This window comes from Vombatus ursinus, unplaced genomic scaffold (assembly GCF_900497805.2).
Source record: "Vombatus ursinus unplaced genomic scaffold, bare-nosed wombat genome assembly UNPS02014807.1, whole genome shotgun sequence".
Taxonomy (NCBI): Eukaryota; Metazoa; Chordata; class Mammalia; order Diprotodontia; family Vombatidae; genus Vombatus; species Vombatus ursinus.
The window spans coordinates 36,797,157-36,809,311 of record NW_020954585.1 but is presented as its reverse complement, the minus strand read 5'-3'; the positions used below and the strand labels follow the sequence as shown (position 1 = coordinate 36,809,311).

The following is a 12,155-nucleotide window of genomic DNA, read 5'->3' as shown; positions in this document are numbered from 1 at the left end:
GGCTGTGCACTTGATCCAAAGATAAAGCAAGGTTTAAACACGGAATCACTCAGGGTGTCTTTTCACTCAAGGTCACAGAGCTAGGAAGCATCTGAGGATGAATTCTAAATAAGGTCTTCCAGTGTCACCTATCTGGCTTTTATATGTAAAGATTAGACAAAAAACAGCCTCTGAGGTCACTTCCAGCTCTCCATGTTTGATTCTAAAATTCCCATTGCTTAAGTAATTCACATCCAGTATGCTGGAAAGATTTTTCTCAGATGATTGTAATAAGGTTGTAAGTGATAAAGTATCTTTATGTACAAACCAAAACCTTTCCCATTCAAATGAATGTAAAATTGCTTGAATCTTCAGGGTAGGGTAAGTGGAGGTAGCAGTTGAACTGCTGGGTAGAATTAACATCCACAGTGTCTTAAAAAGCTGTTTGTGGTGAAGAACTAAAAGTATACCTTAATAATTTTATCAATGCAGGAACAGAAAGAAATCTAACTTCCTCTCTGATTAAAAAGGTCTCAGAAGAGCCTAAATTCCTCATCCCCCTGATTCCAGTGTCTTATTCTAGAAATGAACAAAACAGAATACAGAATTATGAAAAAGCAATTTAGTAATATTTTAAATGTCTTGCAATTCATCTCAATCTGGGATGCTGAATAGTCTTTTTCTGAAAATTTAGTTGTAATTAAGTCTATGAGCCTTTTAATAAATACTTTAGGGAAGGGGGAGGTTGTTGCTGTAAAGCATATTCTTTATTAGCAATGAAACTAAAATCCAAATGATATACAATTCACTTTATTAATAGTGAAATCAGTGTGTCTTCCCTGAAATGACATTCATCATACAAAAGAAGTTATACTGTGACTCTAGAAAATCGAATCAATTACAGGCATTTACAAGCATTTATCACAAGCATTTTTGCGTTAAAAATAGCAGACCTTCATCACCATGGGCTCAGATTATTCCAAGAGGCCATTGTCTCATCTGCAGTTAATCACAACAGAACTAAAAATTAATCACACCATAAAAGGCTACTATGGTGACAGAAATACTCAAGATAAAGAAAAAACTGCAGACAAGAAGAAAGAAGTAATTCAAATGCTACAGAGCTGCAGTCAGGATCATGCAAGAATTCTGAACAAAATGTGGACCAGAAAGGATTAAAACTTAGTACTTTAATCCTACAGGGGACAAATATGAGACTTTGATGGCATTCCAAGCATTTAAATTATTCTCAATAGAAAATTTCCTTAAAGTTAATGAAAACAGTGAGAAAACATGTTTAAAAAAAAATTTGGATGCAACCAAAGCAGGCCTTAGAGGGAAATTTTTTATTTCTAAACACTTTCATCAAAAAGAAGAGAATAGATCAACAGACAAGTGATATGATTCAAAATGTAAATAAAGATTTTTTTTTTTACACAGCTAGTGGGTAAAATGTGTTTTGCTTGACAGGGGTTTGTTTTACTTGCTTTGTCAAGAGAGTAGACAGGGAATATGAGAGGAAGAGAAAGTAGGAGGATTTTCCTTGAAAAATATAAGAAACATAACAGAGAAAGACACCAAAACTTTTGGAATACAGCCAAAGCAGTGATTTGGAGAAAATGTATATCTCTGAACACATCAGTTAACTAAAGAAAAAGAATGAATAAAGGAATTGAACTAAAAGCAAATCTATAAAAGCAACAAATCATAAAAGCACAATTAAATACTAATTCTAAAAATAAAAATAAAAATTGAAAGCAAAAACCACCATATTGAACTAAGAAAACTGAAAAGTTGTAAGAAAAGCTAAAATTGCTAATGAGTGAAGCTAACTTTATATTCACAATAAAAGAAGCAGAAATCAACAAAATTATTAGAACTCTTTTACCCAATTGTATGCCAACAAAACTGATGAAATGAATTGGATGAATATCTACAAAATTTAAATAACCCAACATCAGAAGGATTAATTGAGCAAGTCATAAATGAAATCCCAGAGAAATTCCTTGCAGTGAGTAAACTCCCTCTACTGTTAAAGCTTGGTAACTATTCTACAGTTTATTGTCTTAGAGAATTGCTTTTATTCAGATGTCTTCATGTTTTAATTGTTATTTATATTGTACCCAATAAATTAGAGCCTAGCTTTAATATTGTTAAATTCTACTTCGGTATAATTAGGGGGCCATCTTGACTCTGTAAAGGAGAGATTTTGTTTTTGATGGAACAGTCTTACGAGGTAGATCAAGGTCAGCATGATATTGCTGAAGGGAAAGATCTTAATTATGATTCATTATGATGTGTTTAACCATCCATAAAATAGACTTTTCTTTTTTTTAAATTTTTTGGGGGGAGGGGTTAGGCAATGGGGTTAAGGGACTTACCCACGGTCATACAGCTAGTAAGTGTTATGTGTATGAGACTGGATTTGAACTCAGGTCCTCCTGAATCCAGGGCCAGTGCTGTATCCACTGTGCCACCTAGCTGCCCCCTAAAAAGTCTATTTTCTTAAATGGAACTCCTGTTCTCTTCTTTCTGTTAGTCTCTTCTTTTCATGTAGTAAGCAAAGCACTAGAGTTTGAACCAGTAAATGATTCATATCAGTGAACCAGTCAACTTGACTTCAAGTCCAAAACACTAGTAATTTGTCTGATATTAATAGTCTCCTACAAATATCACATTCCTTCTCTCCAAAATAGGATAATTAAATATGCCCGCAAACATGTAACAATGCTGTTGCAAATCAGACAACAAATTTCAAAGTGCTGAATTCACAGCTCTAGCTAAATACACAGCTCATACTAGGCAATTAATAAATGTTTGTTGAATGCATGAATTATTGGAACTTCTTTTTCTCATTCTCCTTCCATGTTCTTTTCTCTCTCTCTTTTCTGGCAATTAGGATCAAACAGCATACACCAGGTTACTGCAAATATGGAAAATGGAGTGAATGAAGGAACCACCAAAATTATTGCACCCTTGCCAGTTAAAAGGTTAGTGTACATGACCAAAGAAACACAATAGATTATGGCTTAGAATAGGGATGAAGGACAACTATTTTAGATGTCAGCAAAGGTAAGAATCTACTCATTTGATTTTTTTAAATAGAATTTGTAATTCTCATGAGTCAGCCAGTATTCTCCAAGGGTACACAGAATCATCAAATTGAGAATTGGAAAGGGGTTGTACAGAACCCATGCCAACAACAATGACAATAATGCCTTTTTTTCGGGACTCTTGTACATTTAGGCTGCTTTAAGAATGATAGCATTTTGAGTTGAAAATGCCTACTCATATCCACAATTAATCCTCACAAGAAGTCCAAACTTTGAAGACCTCTAAGGAGAACCACACATTATTACACTTTCAGACATCCCTCATTAGAAAGTTTTTCCTATCAAGTTTAAATTAGATTTTTTTTTTTTGCAGTATCTACCCATTTTTTCTTGGTTCTTCTTTCTGAGGCCAAGAGCCTCCTATCCTGATTACCCTGTGTCTCCTTTCCTCTTTAGGAATCAATTTCACCTAGACAATAGAGGTTTAATATCCTTGTCTGTCTGAGGCCCTGGGAATTTCCTCCCACAAGGACATAGCCACCTCTTAGCAGGTTCACCTAATTCTGTTGTCTGGTCCCTGGAAAGTAATCCAATGAAAAGTGACAATTAGTAGCCTCAGTACAGCTTACTTGCTCTTCTTTATGTGAGACTTATCAGTTGTCATAGACTACCGCAGTCATCAACTAAACTACAATCTGAGACAATCCTGAGTTCATATGGTGTCTCACTTTTTAACCCTGGCCGGAAGCTAAGGAAATGCGATACTTGCTGCTTATGGCAGAACGTTAAGACTAAAAATCAATATTTGAGTTAGATTAGTTAAACACAAGGTAGTTTGAAATGGAAGGTAATAGCATTTGCAAGAACAGGAAAGTCTTAAGAAAATGGTGCCTGAGCTGCACCTTAAAGGAAGAGAGGTATTCTAGTAGGTGGAAGTAGTAAACAGCAAATGCCAGGCATGGTAATGGCCACTGAGAGAAAGCCTAGGAAGAAAATGCAAGTTTGTCTTGATCCCACAGGGTGAGAGGAAAGTAATATGCAATGAGGATAGAAGGATAGTTTTTCATAATTTTATTTTTATCGTTTTATCTCAAGGGGAATGGTAAGTCACTGGAGTTGGTTGAGGAGAGAAGCCTCAAGGTCAAATCTACACTTAGGAAAAATTGCTTTGGTAGCAGGGTATACCATGGACTAGAGTGGAAAGACTTGAGTCAGGAAAACCAATTAGAAGTGGGAGCTGTATAAGTGGGGAGTCAGAAAGATGCAGGAGATGTAGTGAAGGTAAAAAAGGCATTATTTCCCAAGTGATTGGATATGTAAGGTGAGATTACAAAACAGACACTAGAATGACGGTGATGCCTTTGACAGAAGTAGAGAGGTTCAGGAAAGGGGGAGGTTCTTCAGTTTTACACACATTGTCTCCAGAATGGCAGTTGGTAATACACAACTGAAGCTCAGGATTGTAGATGTAAGAGTTTACTGAGGTGAGGAGAGAGAGATTATAGAAGGAGAAAAGAAGGGGGCCAGAAAATAACGTTTGGGAACATTTACAGTTAGGGACCATGATGTAAGGAACAGTCAGAAATGCAAGATAGTTACATGCAACAGGCAGAAAAAAAAGATTTGGCAATTAAAAGTACAATTTCAATTGTGATTTAAGTTGCAGGGGGTTGAAGAATGAAAGAAAGGAAAAAGTGAGGGCAGTGAAGTGAAGTTAGGATACTATCTTTTTTTTTTAATTTAAATAGTATTTTTTCCCCAATTACATATTAAGAAAAAATTTTAACATTCATTTTTACAAGATTTTGAGTTCCAAATTTTTCTCCCTCTCCTCCCCTCTTCTGAAAATGGTAGTTTGATGTAAAAAACATATTTCTACATTTGTCATAGTTGTGGAAAAAGAAACAGATCAAAAAGAAATAAAACCATGAAAAAGAATAAAGTGAGTGGGGGAAAAAAATGCTTCTATATGCATTTTGAGTCCATCAGTTCTTTATCTGGATATGGAAAGCATTTTCCTTCGTGAGTCTTTTGCATTTGTCTTATATTGTTATGTTGCTGAGAAGATCTGAGTCACTCATAGTTGATCATCACACAATGCTCATGTTACTATGTACAATGTTTCCCTGGTTCTTCTCATTTCACTTTGCATCAGTTTGCACAAGTCTTTCCAGGTTTTTCTGAAATCTGCCTGTTCATCATTTCTTATAGCACAATATTATTCCATTACATTCATAAACCACAGCTTGTTCAGACATTCCCCAATTGATGGGCATCCTCTCAATTTCTAATATTTTGCCACCGCAAATAGGGCTGCTGTAAATATTTTTACACCTGTAAGTCTTTTTCCCTTTTCAATGTTCTCTTAGTACCTAGTACTCACCAGATTCCCAGCACCAGACTGAGGGCTATCCTGAGCGAGTGGAGCCCTAAGCATTTTAGGTTCATGATTCTGTTAGACTGGCATCCCACTGCTGCCACCACTTACTGTGAATAAAGTTACTGGTGCCAGAACAAATCAATACTAGAACCAGATTTATCTGGAAAATAAACAAGGGTTTATAATGAGTTTACTAGCAAGGGAGTTCTACAAAAAGACAAAGTTTATATAGGTCTCATTTAGGCAGGAGGTAGATTGAGGACAGGGCACCTCTGGCTTGGTCAGGACTTGTTGAGGATTGGGGACATGTAACAGGAAAGTTTTTTCTTTGTGTTAGACATATTTTGTAAAACATAGGACTGTTGCAGTTTTCTTCAGGAGAAAAGGAGGGGTCACAAACAGGGCAGGAGCTGCAATATGAACAGGCCAGGGATACACAAATAGCTTTAGTCTACCTACAGGATCAACCTACCAAAGCACACAAAAGACTCATAGATTCAATTACAAAACACTCTTTATTAAAGAATTAAGGAACCAACTAAATAGCTGGAGGAATAGTGCTTATGGCTAGGCCATGCAAATGATAATTCTACCAGTATTAATTTACACTTTGAATGCTGTATCAAACTGCCAAGAGGATACTGTACAGAGCTTAATAAAATAAAATTAATTTGGGAAAAACAAAGTATCTAGAATATCAATGGAAATGATGGAAGGTAGTAATAACACTTCCAGACCTCAAACTATTACAGAGCGGCAATCATTTAAACCATCTGGTTGTAGATCCCTGGAACAGTCTGGATAAGAAAGATTAAAAATAGGTCTTAATAAGCTAGTATTAGATAAAGTGGGGGGAAATGTTATTTAGGAGAAAATTAGCTATAAAGAAGTCTGACAGAAATTAGATTTAAACCAACATCTTACACCATACTACATAATGGATATGTAAAACCTTAATTTAAGTATCATACTATAGAAGTTAGAAGACAAACAGGTCATATATCACTTTATTAGCTATGGGTAAGAATGTATTCTTAACCAAAAAAGAAAAAGGCAATGACAAAAGATAATAAATCTGATTACTTGAAACTGAAAACCTTCTACACAAACAACATTCATATATCCAAGACAAGGAAATCAATTGAATGGATAAAAACTTGGTATCAAATTTCTCTTAGAAGAATTGTTATTGAAGCATATCAACAATTTACATATAAAACTAATAGCCCTTCTCCAATAGATAAATGGTCAAAGGATATGAACAAATAGTTCTCCAAGAAATTGAAGAGCATTCAAAACCACTTGAAAATAAGCTCCAAGTCAGTATTAAGAGAATGCACATTTAAACTCTGCAAATTGGCAAAAGTGGTTAAAAAATGGTAAGTCAACATTGGAGGGGTTTGGGGAAGATAGGCACACTAATACATTATTAGTGGACCAGTGAAATGGTAGAACCGTTCTGAAAAAGCAATTTTCACTTATGCAAATAAAGTGAATAAATGCCCATATCCTTTGAACCAGAGAGTATTATTGCCATTGGTAAGAAAAAAAAGTCCCTCTCTATTCCAAAATATTTATAGCAGTACTTTTTGTGATAATGAAGAATTAGAAACAAAGTAGATGACTATTGTTTGGGGAATGGCTAAACAAACTGTCTACAGTTTGTGTGCGATGAATACAGACAGACTTGGAAAGACCTATATGAACTGATGCACAGTGAAGTAAGCAGAATCAAGACAACACTAACACAGTAAATACAACAATGTAAATAGAAAGAATGACACACCAAAATATCAAAAGTAAATGTAACAAAATTCTAAAAATCAAGGGAGACTTGGATGAAGAGATCTGAAAAGACATCCACTTGCCTATCCCCTTTGGTGGAGGTGGGAAGTCCACAGGTGCTATACATTGCACATGTTTTTATACTTTTCCAATGTATTGATTTTTTTTCTCTCTAAAAACAAACAGATACATGGACATATTGTGGGGCTGTAATAAACAGAAATCAATAAAAAAATTATTTTAAAAAATTAATCTCTCAAGAAATTCAGACCCCAAGCCTCTTCAGTGGTACATAATGAATTCAATCTATTTCAACTTCATCTTTATGGACAGTACTAATATCTGACATGATGCCATGTAAAAGTGAGTGTCTACTATGAATCAGAAATGGTTTTTGTCATCTGCCAGTTAGTTCACTACTCAAAATTATTTTTTCACTTTCACTTTCTTCCTCTTTTTTTTTATCTTTTTATGTCCCTCTTTTCTAGCATCCTTTCTTATCTCTTTATGATTCATTTTTTCCTCTAGCAATGTGTTAGCAAATATTTAAGATTTTTCTTTTCTCTCTGAAAAGCCTTTTGTATTGGGAACATGGTTGTGATGCCAAGTCTGTATAAAAAATTTATTTGTATTCTATATATGGTTAATGTATTCCAGTGCTCCAAGTTTTGTGTCTACAATTTTATAGTCATTTATTACATCAATTAGTTAGATCATATCTATGTTGATGGTTTTCCCTTCTTGCAATTTGCAATCTAAATTTTCCAATAAAAAGCTTATGATCTGAACCATAGTCAGCTCCACCTCTTGTATTAACGGACTGCATAGATCTTCTCCACCTTTGGTGGCAAAGTGTATAATCAATCTGATTTCAATATTGACTATCTGGTGATGTCCATGTATAGAATCACCTTTTGGGTTGTTGAAAAAGAGTGTTTGAGGGGCAGCTAGGTGAAGCAGTGGATAGAGCACCGGCCCTGGAGTCAGGAGGAGCTGAGTTCAAATTTGACCTCAGGCACTTTCCACTTACTAGCTGTGTGACCCTGGGCAAGTCACTTAACCCTATTACCTAACAAAAGAAAGAAAGAAACAAACAAAAAAGCACATGCTCTTGATGAAGCTATGTTGACTCTTTATGGGGCAGCTAGATGGCACAGTGGCTGGAGCATCAGCCCTGGATTCAGGAAGACCTGAGTTCAAATCTGGCCTTAGACACTTGACACTTACTAGCTGTGTGACCCTGGGCAAGTCACTTCACTCCATTGCCTTGCCAAAAAAAAAAAAAAAAAAGAAGAAGAGTGTTTGCCATGACCAGCAAAGAGTTATCTTGACAAAACTCTATTAGTCTCTGCCCTGCTTCATTTTGTACTGCAATACCAAGCTTTTCTGTTATTCCAATTATCTTTTAATTTCAAATCCCCTATGATGAAAGTGACTTTTTTTTTTTTTTTGGTATTATTTCTAGAAGATGTTATAGGACCTGCAATGTAGGTCACTATGAAATGATCAACTTTGGCCTCTTTGGCATCTCTGGTTGGAACATAGACTTGTATCACTTGAGATTGTACCCTAGTACTGCTTCACATCCTTTTGCTGTCTATGAGGGTTACTCCATTTCTAAGGTATTTCTGCCCACAGTCCTATATGTCATGATCACCTGAATTAAAATCATCCATTCTCATCCATTCAAGTTCACTGATACCCAAGATGTAAATGTTCAGTTTAACCTCTCCATCTCTTAGCTAACACAGAAGAATGGACACAACTGAATGACTGAACAACAAAGAGCCCAGAAATTCCAGATATCAAACTATAACACAAAACAGTAAGCATCAAAACAATGATGAACTAAGTGAGTTCCAACAAATGACTTCAAAAGCCACATTGGGAAGGAGAAAGGAGAAAAACCTAGCAAACAGCCTTAAATGACTAGGCAAAATCAATGTGGCACTTCCAAGAAATATAACTTAGTTCTTAATCTACTTTTAAATCCAGCTTTTTATTAAAATCCTTTTGTTTCTATCAGGCTATAAAAAAAGAAGAGAGAATCAGTTTCCTTAGAACAATGATACATAAGAAACTGATCTTAATTTTGTTTTTGCTCAGTTCTTAAGTTGTGTCTGACTTTTTGTTACCCCATGGATTATAGCAAGCTAGGCCCTTCTATCCTCCATTATCTTTTTTTGGTTTGTTTTGGCGAGGCAATTGGGGTTAAGTGACTTGCCCAGGGTCACACAGTAAGTGTCAAGAGTCTGGTCTGAGACTCGAGTTGAACTTAGGTCCTTCTGACTCCAGGGCTGATGCTCTATCCCCTGAGCTACCTAGCTGCCCCTTTCCTTAATTTTTCCCAGCAGAGTCTTTTACAATGAGTGCTGTCTTCTCATTATCAAAATATTGAAGCTTCAACATTAGTATTTGTCCTTTCAATGAATAGTCTGAAATAATTTCTTTTAAGTATTGACTTATTTGATCTTGCTGTCCTAGAGACATTTTCAGGGCAGAAATGTTTCTTTGTCAGGAAGTAAGAATAGAAATTCTATTTGAAATTTCAAGATAAGGTCAGAAAATGTCAGTTTGGATTGCTTTGTCTTAGGTCTTGGGCCATAATTTACAGCCAGGGCTAGAACCCAAGCATATTCCTATTGTTGTAAGAAAGCAAGTGATTATCCTCAATAGGAAATTGCAGGTCTGGTTCCTTTAACCTTTTCTTCTTTCCATTCTGCCTGTTCCCTGGGCAAACTGAGTTAAGCTTAAGAATTTAGACCATTCAATGTATAGGAGCTTCTTCCAGTGATTGATGGCCTTACTCTTGCTGAGCGCAAACAGCATAAGCAGAATTGAAAAAAAAAAAAAAAATATATATATATATATATATATACATAAAATAAATATATATATTCCTTGGGAGCTTAATATTAGATTATTTTAAATCACATAAAGTTGACTAAAGAAATTTGCATATTAATTAATGCTTTTTTTTCAATTTCTATTTTATGTGTTGATTTGGATTTTTCTTTTTCAATTAAAAGCTTTAAGAAGTCAAAATTTGAAAATAGCCCTGAAACCCAAAGAAGCAAAACAAATGCACCATGGGAGGAAAATGGACCACAGGGGTAAAGTTCATCACTTTTATCATTGTCAGCCATACCCTGTATCAAAGGAGATCATGTAAATAAGAGAATTTGGTTGCCTGTCAGCTACCTATCAGCATGCAAATCATCAAGTTCCTAAATCTTCAGGAACCACAGCTCTAAGTAAAGATCTCAACAGAACATATTCTAATATAAAACACTACTGGAAAATGTTACACAAAAACTAGCTTATGCTAATTAACCACACTTAATGTCAAAGATATTCTGATTAGTCAGAATTTCTTCCTTTTCAATGACTATTTAATGGAAAGTTTGACTATGAACATACGAATTTAGGAGGCCTGGGTTCATACCCCAGCAACAACACTTACTGGCTGGTTAAGTCAGTTAATTAGCCTCAGATTCTTAGTGTGTAAATCAGAATACACTTTTTATCTATTTGACAGGGTTATTGTGAGAGGAAGGGCTCCCTTTTAAACTTTAGAACTCTATATAATTATAATAATGGTTATTATCATCATTACTTATTTTTAAAAACCATGTTTAGCTTAGAATTGCTTACAACAAAAATTATTTCATTATGGCCTCTTGTCAGGCTCTAAGTATTTCTAGTATATCCATTTGTTAATGTCATGTGTCCCTGCAAATAATCATGTTTCCTGTTGAGTCATTTCTTTTTGCTATCTTTGTCGGGCTAGAAAATTGTTTTTAGACAAAGTGGAGTCTTGTAAGGATTTCTTTGGGTTGGGCTAGGTGTAATTGTTGAATTTTCAGGTTTTGATTGTTTTTTGTTATATTCTTAACTCCAGAGGACTGTACAATTGTTCCAATGACCGGAATAAATCACCGAAGTTCCCTTATTCACGGAGACGAAACCCATCTGGCAGTAGTGACCATGAGCCTGGACAGCCAATTAGGAGAAGGTAAGTAGACTATATACAACAGTGAACTCTTGATTCACAATCCCTGGCCTTTTTGTTTTCTTTCACATCTGTCCATACGTTAACACTCTTTTACATATCCATCCACAGATTTTTCTCCCCATATTTTGAACTTTCTGCTTTCACACACAAAACATGAAGCATTGCCTTTGAACCAACCAAATGCTTCAGAGGATAGCTCCATAAAAAACACTGATCAGAAATATGCTTTCACACTAATTAACCTAAACATTTCTCTAAAAGGTATTAATCCTTTCCAAAAATTACAGCCAGACTCTGAAATGTTGAAATATTAATAATGTAACTTAACAATAAGGCTCTAACAAGTTGGCTTTTGAAGCTGAGTGAAACCCTGTATATTCCTGAAGACTAGAAAAAGCAATATTAATAGATTCTAGTTGTGGAATCAAACTTGTACCTGTATGGAAGAAAATAAATAGTGGTTATAATTTATATAGCACTTTAAGGTTTACAAAGTGATTCACAAATTTCAAATATCTTCCCAACCACTCTGAAGGTGCTGTTCTTAACCCCATTTTACAGATGAGAAAACTGAGGCTGAAAGGCTAAATGCCATGCCTGGTTTAAATGTGAGTGCAAATTTTAACTCAAGTCTTCCTGACTATGCCCAGTGCTCTATCCCCTGTACCACCTTAAATGCCCTTATATAAGTTAGGAAGCTGTCTCAATCTCAAACTTACTTCATATGTATAGCGTTCCCTAACCAGGATTGTGTGGCATTTTCTGACTTATCCTGAGTTACAGGTCTGGATCTCCTGTTTTCCACCTGCCACCTCTTGTGACTTCATTTCTAAGGTCCTTAACCTTCCATCTCCCAACTCTTTCTTTCCTATAAAATTAATAGCAAACAAACTAGATATAGTCTTATAGGGAGGGGTTTATAAAACTCCATGCTAATGTTAAT

The 12,155-nt window shown here is 35.3% G+C and overlaps 1 protein-coding gene across 2 annotated transcripts in view; it reads left to right on the top strand.

The window, feature by feature from the left end:
• Positions 1-12,155, top strand: part of EPB41L4A (erythrocyte membrane protein band 4.1 like 4A) — a 178,186-nt gene that overhangs the window by 140,439 nt on the left and 25,592 nt on the right. For both annotated transcript variants that reach the window (XM_027874746.1, XM_027874748.1), the window contains 3 exons: positions 2,879-2,969; positions 10,227-10,310; positions 11,099-11,212. In XM_027874746.1, coding sequence (XP_027730547.1) covers positions 2,879-2,969; positions 10,227-10,310; positions 11,099-11,212 — 289 coding nt within the window. The remainder of the gene's footprint in view (positions 1-2,878; positions 2,970-10,226; positions 10,311-11,098; positions 11,213-12,155) is intronic.